This window comes from Poecilia mexicana, unplaced genomic scaffold (assembly GCF_051168715.1).
Source record: "Poecilia mexicana isolate PSO_F unplaced genomic scaffold, ASM5116871v1 scaffold_15, whole genome shotgun sequence".
Taxonomy (NCBI): domain Eukaryota; kingdom Metazoa; phylum Chordata; class Actinopteri; order Cyprinodontiformes; family Poeciliidae; genus Poecilia; species Poecilia mexicana.
The window spans coordinates 22,357,591-22,382,495 of NW_028263384.1; the positions used below are offsets into that span (position 1 = coordinate 22,357,591).

The 24,905-nt window shown below is 39.8% G+C and overlaps 2 protein-coding genes across 3 annotated transcripts in view; one reads left to right on the forward strand and one right to left on the reverse strand.

The window, feature by feature from the left end:
* On the reverse strand, positions 1 to 20,593 carry vsir (V-set immunoregulatory receptor). 2 transcript variants are annotated; one of them, XM_014992844.2, is made up of 8 exons: positions 20,355 to 20,593; positions 18,687 to 18,944; positions 7,388 to 7,777; positions 7,148 to 7,222; positions 6,961 to 7,071; positions 6,186 to 6,213; positions 5,230 to 5,405; positions 1 to 2,401 (listed from the first exon to the last, which is right to left on the reverse strand). In XM_014992844.2, the coding sequence occupies exons 2-8, from the start codon at positions 18,760 to 18,762 to the stop codon at positions 2,364 to 2,366; spliced, it is 894 nt and encodes a 297-aa protein (XP_014848330.2). In that variant the 5' UTR covers positions 18,763 to 18,944; positions 20,355 to 20,593; the 3' UTR covers positions 1 to 2,363. The 2 variants fall into 2 exon arrangements, with proteins under 2 accessions (XP_014848330.2, XP_014848331.2); XM_014992845.2 differs by having other exon boundaries at positions 7,172 to 7,222; positions 20,355 to 20,592.
* The window catches only part of LOC106921265 (cadherin-related 23), a 21,361-nt gene continuing 16,832 nt past the window's right edge, over positions 20,377 to 24,905 (forward strand). The window contains exons 1-6 of the mRNA XM_088013460.1: positions 20,377 to 20,397; positions 21,303 to 21,524; positions 21,800 to 22,025; positions 22,108 to 22,241; positions 23,474 to 23,683; positions 24,743 to 24,850. Coding sequence (XP_087869586.1) covers positions 20,377 to 20,397; positions 21,303 to 21,524; positions 21,800 to 22,025; positions 22,108 to 22,241; positions 23,474 to 23,683; positions 24,743 to 24,850 — 921 coding nt within the window. The remainder of the gene's footprint in view (positions 20,398 to 21,302; positions 21,525 to 21,799; positions 22,026 to 22,107; positions 22,242 to 23,473; positions 23,684 to 24,742; positions 24,851 to 24,905) is intronic.

A 24,905-nucleotide genomic window follows, 5' to 3' on the forward strand; every position in this document is an offset into this window, starting at 1 on the left:
TGATTGGAGAGTTTCATTTTTATTGTACAGGAAACCAGGAGGGCTGTTTAAAAGCAAGAAACATCCTCATGCAAGCTTTTTACAGTATAAAAACACAGATACAATATAAAAGTCATCAAGTGTACAAAAAATATTTTTCAGGGAAACCAGAAATGAATTCTTAAAACTTTAATCCCTTCTTTACACACAAATATACACCCACAAACTCACGTCTAAGCAAAACAAAATGCTACCCTGTCCTATAAACCTGTTAAACATTTTCTTCTTCTTCAGATGATTTCCGCTTGGCACCAGCTGTATGCATTTTACCCCAGTTTAAAAATAGCACTCGCAGGTTAACGCAGTCAGATGTGGGCAAAGTGAAGCAGTAACAGTTTTGGCTTATTGGACCTCATTGCACACATAAAAAAGTAGGATTGAACCTTTACCCTGATGGACATGAACACAGTGAAATCCAGAGGAAGAGTCTGAACAGCAGTGAGTCCAACTCCTGGAAGATTTTATTTTTTTGTTTCGGTAGTATCTGTGAGGCTACATTCAAGAAAAACAATATTTTTTCTCCATAATTATACACAGAGACAACAATTAAATCTTCCTCAAAAAATGAAATCTATTTTTAATTATACAAGTATGTTTAAGGCTATGATGCAGTTGTAAAAGTACAGGACGGAAGGAAAGTATTTAGAGAAACAAGCGGTACGTGTCTGAGGTAGCACAAAGGAAGAAAGAAATGCAGAGAAGAAATCATACAAAAAGAAATGTAATGCCACGTTTTGGAGAATATTTGGTCTCATCGCACCTAAAACCTCTTTCACAAAACAGTTCAATCATAAAGCAACAAGTATCTCCTGCAACCTGCCATCAATAAGTTTCTACTTACTGGGGAATGAATATTGGGGAGAGAAATGGGACCAGCTGGTGCCTCTGATGCACATCAGTGCCGTTCCATTGGAAATTCAATAGAAAATAATAAGACCACAGTGTTTGTCTTAGGTCATTGGTCACCAATGTGTTCTGCCCTGAACATCCTGCACCAGACTCATCTGCCCACTGCCCACCAGTGGCTCCAACGCACCCCCACTGGGAGCCTCCCCAGTCTGAATTAAGTGCTCGGTCTGGTTTTATGTTAAATTTTGTGTCCATCTGGTGGCACAGACTGATGTTTACAAGCTCTACATCAAACCCTCAGGCCACAAAGCCAATAAACCTCACACAAGTCGACTGTTGAAGTATCGTTGCTGCATTGATTGGTGGTTCTGTTAGCAAACACAAACATGAGTCTGTCTGTTTGTAAAGTAAGACTATAACGCTGTAGAGCCCTAACCCTTTGGTACGCCGAGCATTCCTGCTGTGCTTGGCGTCTCTGAGGCACAAAACGGCACAATGACTTCTGCCGCCTTTACCACCTTGGAGCCACAAGTTCTGGCTTTGAACTGATTGATGAAAGAGCTGATGGCTACATCCCGTTAATCTTGTCAACTTTTCAGTGCCATCTTTACCTCGCTTGGCGACTCAGTTTGACTGGTAACACCTTACACAAAAACCCAGCCAGAAGATGTCAGTTTTTGCTTTAAGTATTTTGTAAAAGAGCCCATCAATGCCAGCTAACCCTTACAAAAGTCCTGTTGATTCCTAGTTTGGAAGCTGAGAAGCATAACAGTGGTGGGCTGACTTTAACCCTTCTTGCTGCTTTGGTCCTTTCAGAAATCAGATAGATGGCCAGAAGTCCTGCTTTAAGAGTTTCGACAGGAGCTTCAGAGTCTGTTGGTTTGATTCCTGTACACAACATGAACATGAACTCTATAACGACAGGTGATTTTATGAAACTGCTTATCTGACAGTTCTCCAATGACCAGCAAAAGAAAACTGCTGCATTCACAATAAGAGGTTTGACAGTAGAAAGTTCACATGACAGAGAACAGAGTTCAGGCGATGCATTTGAACTCTGGGGATTTGAGCTCACAAGAACTTGCTGCTTAAATGATTTTCTCTAAAAGCTGAGTAGATCGCTCTCTGCCTGATTATGGCAAGACTCCCACTTTCAGCACTCCTCACAGGGTTAATGAAAGACACGGCAGAGCCAGGTCTGTAAGCTGTTGTCAGAGTTTGGCCTGAAGATCAGATGCAACCTGTTTGCCTGCAGATGTTGTTGCAGGTGGAAATGGTATGTGGGTCAGAAACGCAGCGCTCCTCCCTCCTGCAGTCCAGACAACGAACAGATGACAAATCCAGACAGGAACAATAAGTGTTTATGCAGTTACTGTGAGAGAGCTCATGAGGATAGTATTGGTATTAAAATGAAGGGAAGAACAGAAGAGCTGCAGGAATCTTTCCAGGTCAACAGTTTAGGTGAAGAACGGGCTTTAAATATGCACCAGGTCTGGATTCTCAGGGATGACGTCTGAAAAGGAAAACAAGTGAAAATCAGTGAGGACAGAGAAATCACTTCGAGACTTTCTGCTGACAGATGAGAAATGACATATGAAGGCGTCTGCAGATTCAGCACTGCACTTCCTGCACAAATATGACAAAACTCTCTAAATGGCGAATGACAACATTTGTGTTTTTCACGTATTTTTTCACCACATCGATTCAAACGTGGGCAGACAGACTGGTCAAATTCACAGAATGGCTGGTGTTTTGCTGGTAACTAAAAAAAAAAAAAAACAAGAAGAAGAAAGCAGAACCAAGAGTCGAAGCCAGAGTTGCAACATTGAGATAACAGGGAAGTTCATGTTAAACTCCGTAAAGCTGAAAGTAAGAAGGACTAAAATGATGAAGACGAAAGCTGAAGTTTCTTCACAGAAACCTCAGAGTGCGTAGTTCTACAAAACATCTGGAAAAATATGTCAGCGGAAATCCTCCATGATTCAGAATACTTCATTTTTCAAGTTATGAAAAACCAAAATAACCTACAAGCTTTCATGTAGTTCAGGATCTGCATAAGCAAACTGAATGTACTCAGTTCTACCTCACACCGCTCACTCATTACAACATCCAAATGAGAAGCTCTGGGATGTGCAGATCAAACGAGTCTAATCCAGAATGGATCCCAACTTTCTAAGACTTTGATGATCTGCTGCTAACATCTCTGTACCAGAAACCACAGAACACCTTCTGTAGTTATTTGTCATTTTAAAAAGGAGCACTGATATTGGAGTGTCAAATCAGTTAAAATAATGCAGAGCCTGTTTGTTTGTAAACTGGCTCTTCACCATTAAGAGCGAACTGCAGGGTTCGCAGAGCGACCACAGCTTTCTTTTTGAATTGCTGTGGAACGGCTTTAGAGCAAATTTTGTTTCTACTGAGATATGTCTTCAAGGAAGTTCAATAATCCACCTGGGAATGCCAGGAATGTCTGCCCAGGTGCCCGTAGATTTAAAAAAAACACCGCTGGAATGGAAACTCTTCGGCGTACCGGAGGTCTGATGTTCTGTGTTCGGTCATGAAAAAGCAACAGAAGAGGATGTTTGGCTGAAAACTGAGTGGGCAGAAAATGACATCTGACGGGAAGCAGCTCTCCTAGTGGTGGATGTAACAGGCAAGTTCAACCTGTCAGCTTTATCAGCATCTGCCAGGATGTTTAAAGTGTGAACATGCATTTTGTGCAAGACAGGATATTTCAGCTGATATGGATGGAGTCATAGTTGTACTGGATTGCATCAGATTCTAGATTTTGAAATTTAAACTTTCTGATTCACTACCTTTTGCAATACCTTCACACAATGGTGAAAGCACCGATGTTAATAGCTTGAGGAAGAGGTGAATCTGAAAGCCTTTAGACGCACAAATTAGTTCCTAACTGCATCATGCAGAACAAAATGTTGGTTTTTAAAACATTAACTAAATGATGCTGTTCTTTTATTTAGTTTTCCAGTCATTTATGACAGTGAGAACTGAACTGATGGAGCCTGATTGGACCTGTGGTTCTCGAGTCGCCTCAGTTTGGCCAAAGTGAAAAATCTGAAGGTCCAACAGAAACACAAGAACCAGCAGAACCAGTGGGAAGACAGTGGGGAGGTTTCTTTAAAGAAAATGTTAAGTTTGTCCTTTTCCAAAGAGAATTTATCCTAAATGAATATGTAATCATTGAAGCAATCGTTTGTCGTTTTTCTTTTTTTTTTTTTCAATAAAACGCAGCATGGCAGAAAGGATTCAGTCAAAGACTTAAAGGTTGCTTTAGAGCTGAAGGTAAACTGCGTCAGGTCTGGAAGATGAGCTGAAAGATGAGATTAAATCCTCCAGTTCAGTCTGCTGGTTACCTCTGAAAGTCATTTATGACTCAGCCAGAGTTCTTGACCTAGAAAACCGAGAATTTAAATCGACCCGAAACCGGATCTACGCTTCACATTGCAAGCTTAAACTTTTCTGCAGGAAACTTACAGACTGTCAAAGAGTGCTGCTCGATTTTTCTCCTGTTAAAACTCTTGCAATATTTATTAAGGATTAATGAGCAAAAATTGACAAAATACATTTGGAGGAAGCATCATATGTGCGTATAATTATAATACCTGCAATAAGAACAACAATAATTTTAAAATGATTGTGTTTTGTAATGTAAATAAAATGAGACGATCTAGATGTGTACACATTTCCTGTACACACCTGAAAAACAAAAAATCCTGTTTGGGAGGATTTATGCATAAATATACAAACCCTAAACTGATACCGTTCTGATCCATTTCCTATTGATCCATTTCAGTCTCGTTCAGTTCACAACTGGCTCCTTTTCATCATTTAGGTATTTAAAAGCTCGTTTTTTTATTCAGTTTCCAAATTATTTACTTTCCAAAAGTATCAGTCAGGAGAAGGGCACAAGATATCCACTGCATTATAGAACTAAAGGTTTGTTTCACATGAATCAGGGTCAGGGAAGCTGCCCACATGCTGAGGGCCTGTAACATGTCGGACGAAGGAGGATGGTCAAAGAATCTCTAAAAATCTAGTTTTGTGGTCGGATTAACCAAAACTGGACTGTTGGACCACAAATTTCCTCACAATCTAGTAGATTTGGAAAACTTCATCTGGACAAAGTGGGTAAACATCACCAAGGCAAGATATGGGATGCTGATGGATTTCCACCAAAGAAGACTGGATGCAGAATCAACAAATGTTTCAACAAACTATTACTCCAAAAGTCTTTTACATTTTCTTTTGTCTCCAAACGGACTCGGTTTTTCTTTTCAACTGCAGTCACAATATGAAGGCACAGATTCCTTCTGTTCCTACCTTCGGATGGGAAGAAAACGTCGCCATGTGCGGGAGGAGAGAGGGGCGTTCCCGGGTCCGACAGTAAGTGGCGACTGGTCTCAGAGGGCTGCCGGGTCAGGATCTGAGAAACAGTCCGGGTCTTTGTCTGCGGGGATCCGCCCAGAAACACCGGATTCTCGTGGCCCTGAGCTTCACTACAAACACAACACACACAAAAAGGAGAAGTTTGTATGAAACCACAGCGTGACTCACAGCTCTGCTTCAAAACTCATCTGCTCCTCAGGACAGAAGCCTATTTGTCACATTTGTAGTAAATTAGTGAATAGTAACTGAAGAAACAAAACAATCCAAACACGCTCCATAAATGTAATTTCTGTAAAAACTTCATTATTCTGGTCACTCGGTTAAAATGACCAGTTCTGCAATACGTGTTGTCATGACAACACTGTGGTGTTTTCATGTATGTGCTTTTATAATCCTACCACTGTTATGTGAGACTCCAAATTATTCCCTCTCTTCACTAATTAGTTCCCCTTTTTATCCATGCTGCTCCTCCATGGACCCAAACATTGTATGTCAGATTATTTTCCTTTGTACTCAAGTATTTTTATCAATGTAGCAAATACATTATTTTAGAATGACTCAAATATAACTTAAGCTTTAATTTAGTCATACATTCCCTTCTAAAGGATTTATATTAACCTCCATTTCCTTTGATTGTTGTTCTGATTACTGTTTGACTCTTGGATACAGAACCAAAATAACCCTAATAGAGTTGATATTTACTGGAGTCACGTCACCATGTTTCCTTGTGGTAAACGATGATTAATCAAAGAAAAACACTTCATTGGTTGTTAAAGTACAAAAATGAACACACTCTCAACAAAACCCCAAAGGAATGAAACGGCGCGCGCCGTTCTGAGGAGCGACTTTGTTTTGATGCTCTGAGATCAGCTGGCTGTGGGAAAACGTACCTGTCCATCCGCACCAGCTCCTGTCCACCTGGGAGAGAGGAAACAGGAAATGAGCCTCTGTGGCTGAACTGAAGCACAGCAGACTGAATGTGCTTCTCACTGTTTGTACTACAGTTAATCCACCACATCCACAGGAAACGTGCCACACCGGGCGCTCTGGGAAACCCGGCATTAAAACATATACACGTATCTGAGTTTGTGTTCTGCTGTGAATATTTGCTGACCAACTTACAGAAGTCTTATGCTTTGAAGTTTTTGGCACAGTTAAATGTTAAAATTCAGATTTTTTTATTTATTAGGTGGAAGAGAAGCAATCCAAACCAACCTGACTCAATGTGAAAGTACAACTCCCCACCTTTTCTAATGTTGATTTCAGTTCCACCAACCACATTCAGGCCATGTTACTCCCAGACAGGAGAAATCACATAAATAGAACCTGTCTGACAACATGAAGTAGGCTAAAAGAACTTAAAAAAAAATGTCATGCTCTGGCATAACCCTAAAAAAATCTGTTTATGAACATAAACCTTCCATTGTGTCTGAATTCAATCTTTTCCTCCACAGGGATGATGAAGACATTCCCAGAAGCTTCATGGTTTTTGTTCCCTCCAGGAGTAAAAAATACTTTTTCACATTAGTGCAGGCAGGTTTGAAAATGTTTTTCCTTAATAATAAATAATATGTCCCTGAAACTAGGGTGCCAGAAAGCAAAGACAGGAATTCTGTAAGAAGGCAAATCATTTTTCACCGCAGTGCATTTCAGTGCAGTACGTACGTCTGTTTGACCGTGAATTCTCTCGCTGTTTGTAGACCAGGACCAGAATAAGAGGCAGCGACAGCAGAGCCAGAATGCAAGCAGCTAAGGCTAAAGCCACGGGCACCGAGGCTGCAGAAGGAAAAGAAAGAATTTCAAAAACATTCCAGCCATATTCTGCTTTTAAAGGCCAGAGTTGGTTTCATACCTGGCGGAGGAGTTGGTTTCATACCTGGCGGAGGTGTGGGATCCCAGAACGTGCAGTTGGTCGCCCCATCTCTCTCTAAGAAAATAACATATTCACAGGAATGAGTGCTTGGGCCAGTTTTCTTTACTATACATCAAACAGTTCATTAGACTATAAGCAGATAAAAAGTCTGGATGATATAAAACTTGTAAGACGCTTGGTAATTTTAAATTGTATGTCCAGCCTGTTTGTTCTGCTTACTTGGTGTAACATGAAGGACGATGTGGCTGTGGCTCTCGACCGACTGATGGTTGTGATCGATCTTAGCGCCCAGGGCTAGGCAGCAGTAGCGGCCCTGGTCAGCGAGGGTCACATTCCTGAGAATCACCCACATGTTTTCATTCGAATGGCCCATCTCCACGCCTAGTTGCGAGCCGTGGCCTTTGTGGGCGACATCGCGTGGGGTTTCCCCACGTTTACAGTGCATGTCGATGTGGGGCGTGAAGAGCCAGCGGTCAGCAACGTGCTGATCAGGATGTAAGTTGGTATTTTTCTGGTTGCACACCAGCTTGGCAGTCACCCCCTCTGGGCAGGAGTAGTACCGGTGGGCAGCAGACACAGTCAGTGAGGAGCTGGAGTGGGTCGGTGCCACTTTAAATAGAGAGAGGAAACAAAAACAGATGAGTCTAATTATACTTCCTGGTAAAATAAAGGTTAAATTGAACACAAATAAAGAAAGATGAATTTATTTCAAAACTGGAGAGCTGTCACTGTTGATCCAGTATGAGTAGCATGGACTCTGCCTGCTTTGTGTGGGTTATTCTGGCTGTTCTGTTCTCCCCCAACAGCCAGTCTTGGTTAACTGACCATCCTAACACAGATATGAATGTTTACAGCACAGCTGTCTGCACCGTGTCTCTGTTTAGGTGAAAACTGAGACACACAGAACAGAAAAGGAAGGATAAACTGACTTTTTACATTCTGTCAATATATTTTATTAAGATTATTTTGCATACCAGAAATGCTCAAAGTATGGGATAGTTGTAATGTCCAAGAAAACTAAAACATTTTTTTACAGCTTGAAGTTTCTCTATGCAGCTCTAAACATTGTGACATGATTATTTGCTAAACACGTAAAGCTCAGTCAGATTGGATGCAAACCAGCTTCCCTGTCGATGCTGAAAAACGTCATGTTTCACCAACATAATGAGTTCAGTTTTTGCTGACTTTGCATGTAATCTCATCTGACCAAAGTATTTCCATGTGTTTATCACTTATATGGCTTGTTCCAAACAACAACTATGAGGTACTTTTTGGTTTGTCTCCAAAAGTCCTAATAGTATTCATCGATGGTTGCATTTTAGCATGAATGAGTGTGAAAAAGAAAGAAGGTGTTTGTGTGCAGTGGAAGGGGAAAAAACTCCCCAATATTTATAGATTAAAGATGACGAAGAATAACCCTGCAGCACTGCAGGAAAAACAAAAAGTCACATTTTGTTCAGGGTATTTTAGGCCTGCAAGAACTAGATTTTCCAGAATAAATATTTAGGGAATTTAGTTTAGGAAGTTGCACGGAACCAGATAAAAATCTTCAGAATTAAAACTTCCAGAGTAATTCTGAAAAGCAAAGATCAGGGTTTCCGTCCTGGGAGCATTTTGCCACATTACCACCACACTTCTGCTGTTATTGGTGGGATGTTTTTTGCTGGTTTATTCCCAGTTGAACAGGATAAAATATTTCAGTGCCATCAGGAGTCTGAGAAACTTTAGATCACAAAACTGAAAGAGCCAGAAGGAACATCCAAATACACCTCAGCAGGTACGACTGTAACAAGATCTTATGCCATAATGAATTTGGATATCAGAGAAATGTGAAAGCACTTTCAAAATGTTGAGAAAAAGGAATCCAAACCATTTTGGCTGCATGTTAGAAACTAAATGACCCATGAACCCAAAAGAGTCTGTGAATTTTGGACACCATCTACACGTTTCTCATAACTCAACACAATGTTTTTCCAGAAATCTTCTTTATGATTGAACAGTTTTTTGGCAAACATGAACTGGGCCAGACTGACTCATCGCTGTATCCTCCCATCAGTTCTTGATTTTCTTTTAGGAGAAACATTCCTTGCTGTTTTAGAATATTAGGCCAATTTTGTTGTTGAACAGATTCCACTTCAGTGGTTTCTTGACTCTGCAGTTTCAGCACTTACCAGGCTTGTTTTTTGCTGGTAAAATCACATCACAATCCTTTCATGATAATTCCAAACTAAATGTTCTATTTTAAGTTAAATTATCATTTAAAAATTAAATTAGCTTTCAGATTATCTTTGTCTTGTGACAAAATTTGTTGATCTGAAATAATTAGGTATGACCAAAACCAAAAGCATGAAATATGTAAGAGGAAAGAAGCTTTTTCACATCATGGATGCAAAAAAATCTTCATTTGAATTAGAAAGGAAGTAGTTTTTGAATAATCCTCTTAGCTAGCTTGAAGAAGCCTCAACCTCATTTTATCATATGTTCTGCAGCATTTTGGTTCTCTGTAGGAAACTGATTGAAAGTTGTAGACAAAATACAAGGGCTGTCACATTTTGTAACATAAACAGCATTCACTGATGCTTTCATCAAACCAAACAGCAGTGGGAGCAAAAAAAAGAGAATCTGTTATTAGAGCTACTGTGCCATCACTTAACTTTAAACCGCCTACTGAAAACTGTTGGAATATGAAATAATTGAACAAGTTAAGAATTATTAATGTCTTTATAGTTTGTAATATAGATACTGCTAAATATCTGGGTTTGTTTTGAAACAGGACTAAACACTCAAATGTTTAATTGTCTCAACTGTCTGGATTTGACAGGTCAGGTTCAGCTAAAAAATGACAAAGTAAAAATCTATTTATTTAGTGAACCACATCTTTATTTAGCAGATGAGATTCATGCCTGATACCACAACATGTCACAGACATAACACCACAAACAAACCTCCATAGCAACCAGTAATCTTTCATACGGCTAAAACTGATGGGCTAAAAACAACCCAATCTCTAACCCAGTGCTGGGTCAAATATGGACCGACCCAACGCTGGGTAATGGCAACTAACCAAAGTTACAATGACCCAAAATTCGGTTGAAACTCATAACCCGACATAAGGGTTTTTAAATTTCACCATATAAAAACAGGATTAAAAACAATCTGACGCAACAGAATTATTCAAGCTGCAGAGTGAATTTCTGACCCAACTCTTGAGTTATGATTTTTAACCCAATATTTGATCAAACTAACCCAACCTAAAACCCAGCAGCTTCTGCCCAGCAGATGGGTTATGAAAATAACCCAGCATTCTTTACTGTGTCCATTTCATGACCAGATTCTACTGCTTTTGCGTTTTTTCCTGCCTTTGGGTCAGCACGGTTGGTTTTCTTCATTTTATGACTCCAAGCCGCAGTTAGAAACGGTGCAGAGTCTGCTGACTAAAACAAACACTGAGCTCCTCTGGAGCCAGAGTTACATATAAATATAGATTGTGATACCAGTGAAAATGATGTGTAGCTTTAATAAACAAGTTGGGTTGTTGTGGTGTTGTGAAGCAATAGCAGTTTATCTGCACATATTTGTATTTTCAAACATCAGGAAGTGCATGACAGCTGTGAGCCCCTCTTAGATATTGTACCTGTCTCACTCATGAGTTCTGCTTTTAACCACATCCTGTTTTAACTTCTTTATACTTGCAGTAAAATGCATGTGTTTTTCATGAACATGACTTTATTTTGCTGAAATAAAATAATCGCCTGACCGAAGCTGCAGTCTGACACTTGCACAGACACGTAACCACTCTTCAACTTCTCGAATATCTCGGTGAAATAAATGACTCCAGCAGAGCCAATGTAAAAAACCAGCAGAGCAAACCTGCCTGTGTCTGCAGCAGACTACAGAGTTGGTGCAGCATTTAAAATTGCTATGTGCTGCAAGAGAACAGGAAGAGTGTGTGGAAGTGTGTACGAGCCAACTACAAGAAAGTGAGGGGGCAAGCAGCATCAATAGAGAAGTATGAAGAATAGTAACAGTTTAAGTCACGAGTTACAGTAAGTGCCTGAATATGTAAATGTGGAGGGAGGAGAGCGGCCAGGACTTCCTTCCTGAGTTTCTTAGATTCGTGAAAACGTCCCTCCGTCTCCTCACAGCTAAAATCTGAATTTTTACAGTCATTGCAGTCTTACCTGCGCCGTCCACTATAAATTAGCTCACTCCACCAAAGACTTTTCTAAACTTTCACACATAAAAATCTAAAAAGTGTGGCATGCACATGCATTCTTCCACATTTTTAATTGTTACAAGACATGTCAAGCTGAGAAAGATTGGATGAAGAGCATACATCTTCAAGTCTTTAAACAGATTTTCAATTGGATTTAGGTCTGGACTTTGACTGGGCCACTCTAACACACAAATTGCCTTTCACTGTACCTCTGCTAGAATCAGCTGACGGCTCCAGTCAGAAGACTTTTACAGACAGGTTTTCTTCCAGGGTCGTCCCGTTTAGCTCCATCCCTTCCCCCAGATTCTCTATCCATCACAAAGTAAAGCATCCCCACAGAATGCTGCTGCCACCACCATGCTTCAATAAGACCTGAACACATTCTTCCACATTTTAGCTATCCCCAACATGGCTCCTGTCAAACTTTAAACAGGATTTCTTATGGCTTTCTTATCGCCACTTTTACATAAAATCTGCATCGGGCCCACATATTCTCCTTCCTGCTGTTTGTTCTCCTTTATCCCCCAACAAACAAAGCTGGACTTACTTTCTGTGGCCCAGGTATCAGATTTGCATCTCTTTTAAATGAGCAGAACACAAGTTATCAGTGTGTGGCCTGAGAGGTGGACCAAAAGCAAGCTGGAGCATCTCTTAACTGTGAACCAGCAGTCCAGTTGTTTTACAGCTCATGCATAGCTAACACAGACAGAGCAACCTGCAGGTCCATAGACACGTCAAACTCACCACTGCTGCTCACATTATAACAAAGAACCACTGTCGGCTGTAGCTGTCAGGATGAAATTTCTTCTGAAACATCCAGCTTCTCCACGATCTCTGCCTCCAGCTCGCATATCGAATAAGGCTAATTCATGGCCTATCGTTAACCTGAAAACAAGTTTTAGTGCCCAGAGGGGTTGGACATGTCTTACAGTTGTGGTGATGAACAATTTCATGAGATTTTATGCTTTCTGGAAGAATCCTTGCTGTTACAGGTGTTGTATGTATTCCTGAAGGTACAGATGAGGCTTCCAGTTGTGTCCGTTAGCAGGACTTTCAGAGAGAAGAGGTCTCCAAAAAGAGCAGCAAACAGAACAGCAGGAGTCAGTTCAGAATGAAAACGACCGTCCACAGAGAGGAACCTGGTACTGGTTGTAATGTCTGCTACTCATCTTTACCTGAAACTGTCCTCATATATTTACAGATAAAAGCCAATTAGCAACAAAGTCAACAGGTAGTGTGTGAGAAAGAGGCGCACATTGATTCAGGTGAACCTTGGCTCATGTCCAGCTGCTTGTTTGTTGATTTTGACTGGCTGTTTAGATGCATTCAATGACCAGAATGAAGCTTTGCATTGTGTTATGTATTTTTCTTTAATTTACACAAGTTGCTCAAACACATGTAGGAGCCCGGCCCCGACTGGCCCCACTGGTTCCTTGGAGTCCCTGCAGAGCTCTCACTTATCAAAATGTCCTTTAACATGTGGATTTATTGTGTTTACTGATTGAAAGTAGAGAAAAACGTACTTGTTAGTTAGAATGATACTTCTTTTACTGTATATTTAAAGTGTTTCCAAAATCTGCTTGCGTGGGACGTATTGCAACATGTCTGAAAGTTTGCTCGGCAAAACAGCTGTTTCAGCAACTTCCTGGCATTTAACTAGACTTTGGTCATGAACTCGGTGCGTTTAAGTTTCAGAGAATGCACACATGCACCAAGCAAGGAAAGCATTCTGGGGTTTGGGCTGAAATCAGGAAGCACAGCAGCTTGTTTTTGATAAAATGCAATTTAAAACGTTGCGTTAACAATCAGCTGGAAAGGAAGTACAGTAGCTTAATACACTGGAACCTTTGCTCTTTGATTATCTGTGAATGTGTGTATACACGTCAAGTGTGCATCCTGTGTGTGCCACGCAGTATTTTCCTCTCAGGCAGCTGAATTCTACAATCGCTATTGTGTGGAAGGAGAAGCAATAGGAAGAGCGTGGAGGGTGATTAAGGTGAAACTGGTATCCTCTGGCTGTTCCTGTCTGCTCTGCAGGACAATGGGGCGTCTCTTCTGTTTCACACCCACCCCGCCTTCCTCACAAACCCGACTGCCTTTTCTCGCCTGATTTACATAAGGCTTGAGTTTCTGGTTGAAATGGGTTCAGATTAGAGGGTCACAGGTTCACACAGATTGTGTTTCACAGATATCACTCCAACAAGACGGGGCTTTTGTGGGGAGGTGCTTGGAGGGAGGCTGTGAAGATGCCAAGTGAGTGTAGTTTACCCGTACCAACCTCAGAACTGTTCTGATCCGCCAGAACGTATAAAGACACAGCAAGCTAATAGATATCTGCAGGGAGAATGTTTCTGACAGATTTGTTGTTGGCTCTCATATCTAGATTTCTGCTCCTGTGATCCCTGGGGGGTCGCAGGAACAGGCCCTCTTTGTTTGGTTGACACCTGTTGCTACTGACGGCTTTCTCACTCAGAGTTGAAGCGTTTGATATCTGACTCATCTAAGGAGTTCATCTCTCCAAAATGTTCCAAATTACTCCAACGCAACCATATTGCATTAAATCCCAGATCTTTCCCGACATAGGATGTTGGAAAAACCAGAAGGAGTGTCGGCTCCGTGAACAAAGCAGAAGGAGTAAAAAGGGGATCAGCAACAGGAAGTGTTTGAATCATAGTCACAGCAGGAAGTGGTTAACTGTCAGCAGGTCATCATGTTGAGAAAAGCTCCACCTCTACCTAAAGTTACTTATTTTCCATCTTCAGTAAAGCAATCTGAAAACCAGGACAGGTTAGGTGATTTTTTGGTGCTTTCCCTCAAATCATGCATTAGACTCGTATCTATTTGTGGTTCAGTATTTGCAGATTCACCTATTTATAGATTTTTCCTTTTAATATAGCTCCAAATTATTTTTGGGAAATGTACATATTTGCAGATTTTGTCTAAAATATTAAAAAGGAAGCCGAAATACCTCGGCATTAATCTACTTGACACTCTGTTGGCTGGCGTCTCTAAAACAGCCAATCCAAAACCACCGGTCACTTCCTGTGGAGCTGTCCCACTTGTACAAACAAAGCAAACTGCTTTGAGTGAAAAGATTTCCAGTCCTGCAAAATATGGATAATCATGATACCAATCAGCTGGCTTTATTCTGACGAGTATTAACACCTCAGTAACTAAATCAGCAGCTTTTAAATGGCAGAAATCTACAATGAAAAATTAAATCTACACTAATATTACTAGTGATGTTTTTTGTTTATTCTATGTATCAAAACAACAAAGATATGAATCTGTGGTTTTCTACTGTTGTGCTCTACTGGCGCTAACAGGAGAGACTGAATGGATTTTATCAGGAGGAATTATGAATTGAATTTAAATGCAATACAGAATAACTACACATTGGAATTTATATGGATTAAATGATATATTATAAATGGATCTTGTCAGCTACTTGTGATGACATTTGTTGTGAACTGATGGTAAATAAAGTGTATTGAAATTAATTGAGATTAAATGTTAACGATGCTACAGCTGTAATAATTGTTGTGTTTTATGATTTAGAAGAAGTAGGAATAACAGTTGTTTTTTAAAAACTGAAGAAATTAGATCATGTTTTGTGTGTCTTTGGTTATCACTATGAAATCTCACCAAGGACCACCAAAGATAGTTTTTTTTCGTGTTGTTCTTGAACAGTCAAGGCTCTAGCGTTGTGGTTAATGCTGTGACCCTGGGCTGCTGAGAAAAATCACCCACATGGGGGACAAAGTGTTCCCAGCAGCGTGGAGGTCACTGCTGGTAACATCTAGACATAAATCGCTGCATGCTAAACGTGACAAATATACAGACCTTTAAAGATGATTGCAGCAGAAAAACTCCCAAAACAATAGAAGTGCCCCCGCCTCCACTCTCCTGTTATTACTAATGCAGCACATGCAGGATATGCCCACACAACTGTTGCACAATCATTCACCAGCTTCCTCCCTCCGTCCCTCAGCAGGCACGTTATCGTCAATGAGATTGATTACGGAAACCTGCTCCCTAATAAAGATGCACTCATTTAGCTCAGAATCGATGTGAGCACAACACCAACCGCAGCAGGACAGGAAAGCAAAGCGATAAAGAACCTTAGAGTGGTTTCATAAGATATGGAGTGCTGAAAGTGTCACTATGAGCTAAACTAAAAATAAATAGATGTTATGAATAATTTATGAAAGTCTTAATAATTTAACATTTACAACTAATTACTTACAAAATAAGAGTCTCAGAAACTGGGAGGAAAATTGTTCCCATTCATTTTGAGTGTCAAACACAATTTACAAAATCCTTTCCTCAATATATTTGTCAGAATTAAAATTTAGTTGAAAATAATTACATTTTATTAGGTCAAACTTTTACCTCTTACTATTAAGCATTTTTCAGGTTGTAGTCAATTATTTTAGACAACCTGTGAGAAAGAGAGGTTTGATCATTTTTAAAGAACCAAAATGTAAAAATGATCAAAAATTATCATTAATATTACTCATTTCTAAATTGAGTAATGAACCAATTTAAATAAATAAACTTAAATTATTTTGTTGTGTTACATATTTCAAACAGCCACTGTAGGACTTTATATAGAGTCTGGCTTCTGATTGGTTAACCTGCACAGTTAGTCTCCTTCAGACCAATTATCTTAACTAGAACAACATTAGTGATCCAAAGGATTAAAATATTTATATTTTTGTGCTTTTTATTGATAAAATCTTACAAATGAGAATTACTATTAATAGACTACTTAAATTGACTTCAGTTTACACACTTCAGTTACCATGTAATGATTTACTCTGTTTACTTCTCACATTGTGGCCCTTTTGGACCTCCGTACATTGTATGTTCTTCATCGACTCCTTTTTTCTCTGCCATTGTCCGCAACAAGAAGCTAAATGCTTATCTGGGAGGAAAAGAGCCTCTGATTGCAGCTGGCTTTCACTCAGGTCTTGCAGAGTGGAAATCCATTACTGGCAGAGGCACAACGACTGTTTTCATCACAGCCGTAAAATGAAGGAAACTCCCCAACAATGAGGAGATCACAGAAATGGGGTGAGGGCATTTCCAATCGGTCTTGTTATGTCTTAATGGAGCCTCTCAGCCACTTTTTAGAAAAAGAGAAAAAAACTGCAAAGGCATTTTTCAGGTTTAAACCTGAACTGGGAGGCTGACTCCCAGTTTTAGACTTCAACAACATGTTACCCTGGATGTACCATGTCCCAGTTGTTTCTATAATTGCTGAAAATCTAAATTTTGAGGCTACATTTGGGATATCACCTCTACCTGACTGAACTCCCAAGGTTAAAGAGGAGGGATGGGCAGGAATGGATTTATGAGGATGTAGACAAACTGGGTTAATGTTTTGAGTCCTTACAATACAAAAGACTTTTAAAGAGGCACATTAAAAGTTACTGATATTCTGGTACCAGGGGTTTAAGGTGCAACTCACCAGATGGGATGATGCGCAATATTTGACCAAAATGAGATTTTATATTTAGTTTTCTGACAAACTAAGAACTCCCATTTATACTTTTCACAAGCAGAGAAACTTTGTTTGAAAGAAATAAATCAGATCTAATCTTCTAATGCCAAATAAAGAATGTTACATTTATTCCACAAATGTAACGTTTCATAACTCAAAACAGTATTTTAAACAATATCTGCAGGATTCTCCAGTTAAGGTTTGAATCAAATTCCAACTTTCCTGTTTTGAGCACCAATAATTGGATAATCTCTGTGGTCACAAACCCTTAAGTTTAACGCTGCTAAGATTTAGAAGTATCTAAAGTTTTTTAGAGGTTTGCCAACCTATTGAGAAGTCTATTAGCCAACTTTGTCAACACAACTGGGCGAGTCAGAAACTACTTCCTTTCTTATGTCAGAATAAATGCTTTTATGAGAAACTGTTGGTTTCCACAAGGTCAGGAGATTTTTATTTTTCGCAAAAAAAAAAAAAAAAAAATGTAGGACAGAACTCATGGGAAATCTGAACACGACCCGCCTACTCCAACATACGTCACACTTCCAATTTCAATTACCAAGATCCATAGTGACACTATGTCATCTATTTGTTATTCATTTATTTGATTAGAACACTGCATATTAGTTAATATTGGCACGATTCATTAGCACAGTATCTACATTTTATCCTTTATCTTAAGACAAATTAGTTTCTGTTTAGCTCTTATTTGGGTCGTAAACTGGTAGTGAGAAAATAAATTTAAATTGAGCAGCAAGTCTAGAATGTATGTGAATTCTACTTTTCAAACATTAACAAGGAACCGTTCTGCACCCTGCACACAAAGGAATCCATTTAACCCAGGAGTCCCATAGGAAAATACTGGCAGGGTGATAAATGGAAATATGGTTTTAAAAAGGTAAAAAAAAAAGTTGAGCACTTTCTTATTTCTATTAAAGAACAAACTAGCACACACTGGCAGAGGGAAATTGTTTGTTTACAGGAATGAAATGACCTTTAAAGGGATTAAATTATTGTTAATGATGAGGCATTAAAGTCGGTCAACATCACCCATTCACCTCTGAACCCTAAATGTGTCCCAGTGTGTGAGTTTAGCAACTCTTTGGTACTTTTAGATCATTTTATCCATATTTAAGGTGTTTTCAGGAATCATCTCCTTTGAGTTTGCATATCTAAATAGACTTATCCGTGGAGCCTGGGAGCGATAAGAGCGCCTGCTGAGGCACCAGCTGCTCCGCTCTCTCCTCCAGCACAAGGCCAAACATGCAGAAAACCGCTGCTCATTAAGGGCCAGCCAATGCCTTTCTCTATTCCCTTTATTTCTAGACATGTAGATATAAAAAAGACAGAAAAAAAAGAAACAAATGTCGCCCCAAAGTGCTGCATGTGTTTCGGCTGGTTCCCCACAGGGAGGGGCATTTAAAGCCGCTCCACGCCAGATGTTCCGTCTCAAAACAACAGCAGCAACCCGAGAAATGTGGAAAATGTTTTCACCTCAGAGTTTTTTACATAAGCACTCCAGCGCAAACTGTGATGCTGCGCAGCTGTTTGTGAAAAAAGAAAAAAGCTTCAGAGGAGAGGAGGTGGTTAAATTACACCAGGCTGGAGCTGTCAAAGCATTATAACTCCATCTGGGTAGAGTTACTACTAAACACATTAAAACTTCTGTTAAGTTTCTACAATCAAATAATGAAAAAAGTCATAAATCCTCACAGCTTAAAAGTGACAACAAGTCCTCACACCCGCGGGGTGTTTAGAAAGTATTAAGTTTCAGATGTCAGAGGGATTTACGCGCTTACCTTCAGCAACAGCAAACAGAAACAACACCCAGAATGTGGGCTTTGTCCTCCAGACGGATGTCCGTCGCCTCTCCATGGCCGGCAGGACTTTAAAAACAAAACGAAGCAGAAGTGCAGAATGTGCTCAGCTGTTGGACCTCTTTACTCTCCGTCTGTTCACTCGTAGTAAAATGAAGAGTCGAGCAGACAGGAGCCGCCTCTAGTGCGGTACGACGAGTGGTTAAGCCACGCCCCTTCTCTGGCTTTGAGCTCCGCCCCCTGAGGTTCAGGTCAGCACAACATCGAGAAAAAAAGTAAAGATAAAACATCTACACGTGCTAAATATACTTTAAAAATCATCTAAAACGATTAAGATTCATACCTTATTCAACCGTAGCACTTTAACCTCACGATTCAATGTATGTTGGTAAATAAATTATCTCCAACTGTTCAGTCCCCTTTACTCTGATACCCATAAAAATAATAATTTATGTTTGTTTTGTCATATAAACAACAAAAGAATGTTCCTTTCAGTCACTACCTAGAAGCTGAAATGTTTAAGAATGAATTCAACAGATCAGTCTTCTGCAGTCAGAACTCCAAGTGGTAAACACAGAAGGTCCTAAAAGTCCAACATGGCCGCCTTACATAGTAAACCAAACATGCAAACAAAAAACTATTCTTCCAATGTTTTCTTTCTCTTCAAACCTTTCACATACTTTTTAATGAATAAGATGCTATGATGTATTTTTTTTACAAAATACTAACAAATTATTATTATGAATGCTGTAGACATTAACACAATTATTATTATGAATACTGTAGACATTAACACAATTATTATTATGAATACTGTAGGCATTAACACTCTTCATTTCCTCCACTTTTCTACAAACACTTTTCACTGTTTAACTACTTCATTTATACTTGACTCTATTTTAAGCATTCAACCTTTACCATAAAAAAAAGCAAAAGTCAATGTGTTTTAACAAGTCATGTTTTGAGTTGTTATCTTGGTACCAAAAATAATCGCTTCACTTTTATTACTTTAATATTTACCCTGAATGCTAATAAAAGCAGCTCAGTTAGCACTAGGGGAACATCTGTCATTGTGTAGAAAATATGATTAGGATAAAACATTTGTGCATGCAGTTTGAACAAGCTTTGAAAAAGTAAAATGTTCCTTATTCCAAGTCTGCTTGGTATTGAGAACGTTTTTATGATCTGGTCATATAATATAGTAACTCTCAGAGGTATGAAATGACACATAGCAGACACTGTTGGGTACAAAACAACCACAATTTCAAAACTATGGATTGCTAAACGGTGAAACGTGCTACAGCCACCATTTCCTGATGAAATAACATCTTAGAAACAAAGATTTACACATAAAACACAAACATTGTACTTTTTATCTCTGCCAAAGTGTCAGAGATTCAAAGTACAATGTTTTTTAAGACTGAGGAACAAACTCATAAAGAAGCAGAGGCGGCTTATTGGCTCTTGTGTGTTGGTTTTCCTCCCATCATTTACTCAAAGCATATGTTCTGTGGTCTTAACATACTGTGATTTTTCTTAACTCTGCTTTGATGTACTGTAAATGAAATATCATTAAATTCAGTTTCAAAGCCTGATTTTAAGGTCCCAAAGTTCTTAAAACCACCTGTGTGTTTGGACAGATTAACTCACCAACAGAACCGTCTCCTCCAACATGTTGTCCTTCGCTCACATGGTGGAAAAATGCAAAGTTGTTGTTTCCATTTCAGAAGTGGGACAATAACAATATTCCAACCTTCGTTTCTCACTATACACCTCAATAATATTTCTACCTACTCTGTCTGAGTTGATTTCCATAAGAATTTGTATGAAAATTGTTAATTACATAATCTGTGTTTTGTTTTCCGTTAAATGTAAAGACTAACTTCCTTGTTCCCCCCTTGGCTGTCTGATAAACACGTCAGACTGGTTGAACAGAAAGTTACTGAGGCTTTTCTTTCACTTCCATGTCACTTTACATTTTCCTACTTTAAAATCCTTCACTAAATTAAAATGCTTTTTTCTTTACTCAACAAACTTTTTTCCCACAAACATTTCAAAATTATTTTTCCTCCAATACATATTGGAGTCACGCCTCATTTACTCAGTTAAGCTTTCAGTTCTTACTGAAGGGCTTCATTTAGAAATCGATTCATACTTTCATTTCCTGATTTATTTTGAGACAAGCACTTTCTGAAAATTATAAAATTAGATGAAAATGACATGACAACATCATCAAATTATTATTATGGTATTATAACAGAGCTTTAATTGTGTGTTTGTTGTCATTTCTGCTGTGGAAAGATCTTCTGACCCAGAACTATTTTTATCTAATAACTTTGCCTACACTTGTTATTTTTTTTCTTTTTTCAGTAATAACGACTCCTGCATGTGTGGGTTTGTGTTTAGCTTTGTTTCTTCCTCTCTAGATAAAAGTTGATGGAGTTATTGATGCTTTAACATTGTTTACCCTTTACAATCAACTGACTCTGTATTTATTTAAATTAAACTAGTTTAATTTTAATTGGTTTGGGAGGAAATCATGGATATAAAATTGATTTTTGTTTTGTACCTTGATGAATTTTGCCGTCTTCGTTCCAGACCTCTACCACCGTCTACATTCGAATCGTGGACGAGAACGACAACGCCCCAGAGTTTCCAGAGGAGGAGTACGTCACCGTGCTGAGCGAGGGACCCGACACCGTGGGGGCCACCATCGCCACGGTAACAGCCATTGACCCAGATGAAGGTCTGAATGGGACCTTGCGGTATGCAATCGTCCGGGGCAACCTGATCCAAACGTTCAACATCAACAGCATCACGGTGAGCCGTCTACACCGTCACAAAAGGGATAAAGACAAGAAAACAAACAAATAACTGTGTGTGTGTGTGTGTGTGTGTGTGTGTGTGTGTTCAGGGGAGAATAACTGCTGTGAAGGAGCTGGACTATGAGATCAGCAACGGGCATTATGCATTGGTTATCACGGCTACTGACCAGTGTCCGAAACCTGCTCTCCGCCTGACATCTAGCACAACAGTAATGATCATTTTTTTATCATCTTTACAGAGATAATCCAGATTCCCATCACCAGCTCTAGCTTTGTGGGGGTTTGAATAAAAAACCGTCTCCTTCCTGCTTCCAGGTGTCGGTAAACGTCTTGGACGTGAACGACGTGACGCCAACCTTCCCCAGACAGTACGAGGGTCCCTTTGAGGTAACGGAGGGCCAGCCGGGCCCGCGGGTGTGGACCCTCAAAGCAAGCGATGAAGACTCTGGTCTCAACGGCAAAGTAGAGTACAGCATCACTGGTGGAGATAACCAGAGTCAGTGTCCCTCCGTCTGCTTTCTCTGAGCATCTAAAACCGTTTGCGTTCCCCTCTAAGGTTTTCTCTGCTTCGTTCTCAGATGAGTTCATGATCTCTCCTGTGGAGGGCGAGCTTCGGGTGAGGAGGGATGTGGAGCTGGACAGAGAGACCACAGCTTTCTACAACATCACCGTGACGGCGCGGGACCTGGGAACCCCGTCACGCAACAGTTCGGTGAGCCGCTTTACGTCAGCAGCCGTCAAGCTGCAAGCAGACGCTACTTTGTCATCATATCCTCTTCCATAAATGGGAACTTATAAGTGTCACTTCTGTATTATAATATCTCTTTGCATAATTCTAACGGCACAATGTCCACAAAATACTTTCTATCTCCTTTATTTTCAGATAACTGCTGTAGGAATACATTCCTCTGTATTTTTACTGTTTCCAGGCTAGAAAAGTAGGAGATGAGACACGAGTTTCAAACATTGTGGATGAAAAATTCAGAACAGCAGGTTTTGTGAGGTAGAACAACTATAGACAATTTCAAAGCTGTTTTTGTGTTCAATAATATACACTTTTTAAAATTCAACTGAAAAACAATATATATAGTAGGGGGAAATATAAAATGAAAAAAAAAATGCAATAGCCTCTTTGCAGAAGTGCACACACTATAAAATTAAAACTTTGATGGCTCAGTTAAAGCACTGGGTCAGTGTGAGGTCACCCTGTCATCAGCTACAGTGAAGGCTCGGCTTTTCTTGTTGGCTTTTCTCGACTTTCCTCATTCTATCTTTTAGCCAACTCTGTGGTTGGCGGAGGAGTTTCAAAGAATCAGAAAGATCTCTCTTTAAGCTGCTACAACTCAGAAAAGATGACAAAAACTGCACAAAATGAGCTTCAGAAATTTGCAACAAGTGGTTCTGTTCTGTGTGTGACGATAATCTCCTGTATTCTTTTTATTTTGAATTGAGCAATTAAGTTTTACAAGAGGCTGGAAGGTTGAGTTATGGTGAAAGTAAAAGAATAACATACACGCAGTAAAGCACGGTGGTGGCTGCATCATTATCTGTTCTTTGTGTTTAAAGTTTTGGATTTTGTGAAGGTTATGAACAGCTCAGAGGTTACTACAGGTCTACTACATCAGTAACACTTAGGTGCCTGAAGGCTAAAGACAAGGAAATATTTTATTTTTCAATCATGCATCCAAAATGATGAACAGACTGAATGACTTCAGCAGAGGAGAGTGACAGAAAATCTATGGAGCCATCAGAGGATGTGGACTAAAAATGTTCTCACAATCAGAGATTCAGAGAATGATTGCAAGGCAGAGTGAACAAACAGTCATGTCAAAACATGAATGGAGAGGAGAAACTGAATTTATACCTAAGTACTACTTAATAATCTTTGTGAAACAATATTTTCTATGAACATTTGAGATTCCCTGAACAGTGCTGCTTCATCAGGTGGTGGTGGGCGTCTACGTTCTGGACATCAACGATAACGACCCCGTCATCCTTAATTTGCCCTACAACACCAGTGTGAGTGAAGGTGCGGCGATACACACCTCCGTGGCCAGAGTTCAAGCTCGGGACGCAGATAGCGGACGCAACGCACTTCTAACTTACAACATCACTGCTGGAAACCCGGGCGGAGCCTTCTACATCAACGACACGGTAACGGAAACCAAAAACTCTGAAGCCAGACACATTTGTCCGTTCTTCTGCCCTGATTCAGGAGGGCCACACCTTCATGTTGGTCTTAAAAACGTGCAGCATGTCGGTGAGAGCAGCTCGTATTAGAAGGATGTGCACAGATGTTTCCTAATGCTCTCTCCTTCTGTAATCAGCTAAAGAGAACAGAAAGTTCCAGCTGAAACTATTTCAACTGTTCTTACATAAACATGGAAACTTCCACATATCACTGACTGCAAGTTTGTTACAGAACCGCAAGGAAAATTCCCATAATAGTCCATAAACATCGTTAGAGTCAGAGTCAGATCAACATGGCCTCCCAGCTGTTTGCAGAAATGAATCTGTTTCTTCGTCCACATCTAAACATTTCCAGCGTCTTGCAGCAGTGTTCATACATCTTGAGCTTTTTCGTGTTTTGTCACATTACAAGCACAGACTTCGAAATATTTTATACAGATTAAAGTGATGGACCAACACAGATTAACATCATTTTGAAGTGGAAGGACAAACAGCATAGGTTTTCATTTCATCAGTAAAAATCTGAAAGGTGTGGGGTGCATCCAGCTCCCTCCAGTCAAAGAACCACTTTTCTCTACATTACAGCTTGTAGTCTTACCTGTCTATCTGCTGTGGACTGCTCAGTCGTCAGGGAACGTTTTCAAATCTTGCCACAGATTGTGAATTAGATTTAGGTCTGAACTTTGTCTAGGCCTCTCGAATGAACAGACCCGTAAAGATTTGCGGCTGTAATTGCACCTAAAAGCGACTTTACAACGTTTTAAACCAGAGAGCTGAAGACAAACACAGGCCACACTTCTCAGATTTTTATTAGTGTCATTAGTTTTGAAGCCATGTCTCCTTTTTCTTCCACATCACAGTTACACTCTACCACATTTAAACCCATTAAACATGTTGCTCTTCAAAACTTCAACTCGCATCCTGAACTGTCTGCTCTGTGGTTTTCTTATGTATGACACATCCTGATTATGTAGTGATATGTCCTTCACGCCTGCAGCTCTGACTCATCTCTGTCCCACATAGTCAGGTGCTGTGCAGGTGAACAGACCGCTGGATAGAGAGTTAGTGGCAGAGTACACGCTAACCATCACTGTGAAGGACAATCCAGAGAACCCCCGCATCGCTCGCAGGGTAATCCCCCTTTCCACAGTCTTAATGTCTCAGCAATTTTCAGTCTTTTAAGCAT

Coding starts and splice junctions, on each gene's coding strand:
- vsir (XM_014992844.2), bottom strand. CDS start 18,762: ATGGAGAGGCGACGGACATCCGTCTGGAGGACAAAGCCCACATTCTGG. Junction 7,778..18,686: donor TCTGTTTGCTGTTGCTGAAG/GTAAGCGCGTAA, acceptor CTCTATTTAAAG/TGGCACCGACCCACTCCAGC. Junction 7,072..7,147: donor GAAACCAACTCCTCCGCCAG/GTATGAAACCAA, acceptor TTCCTTCTGCAG/CCTCGGTGCCCGTGGCTTTA.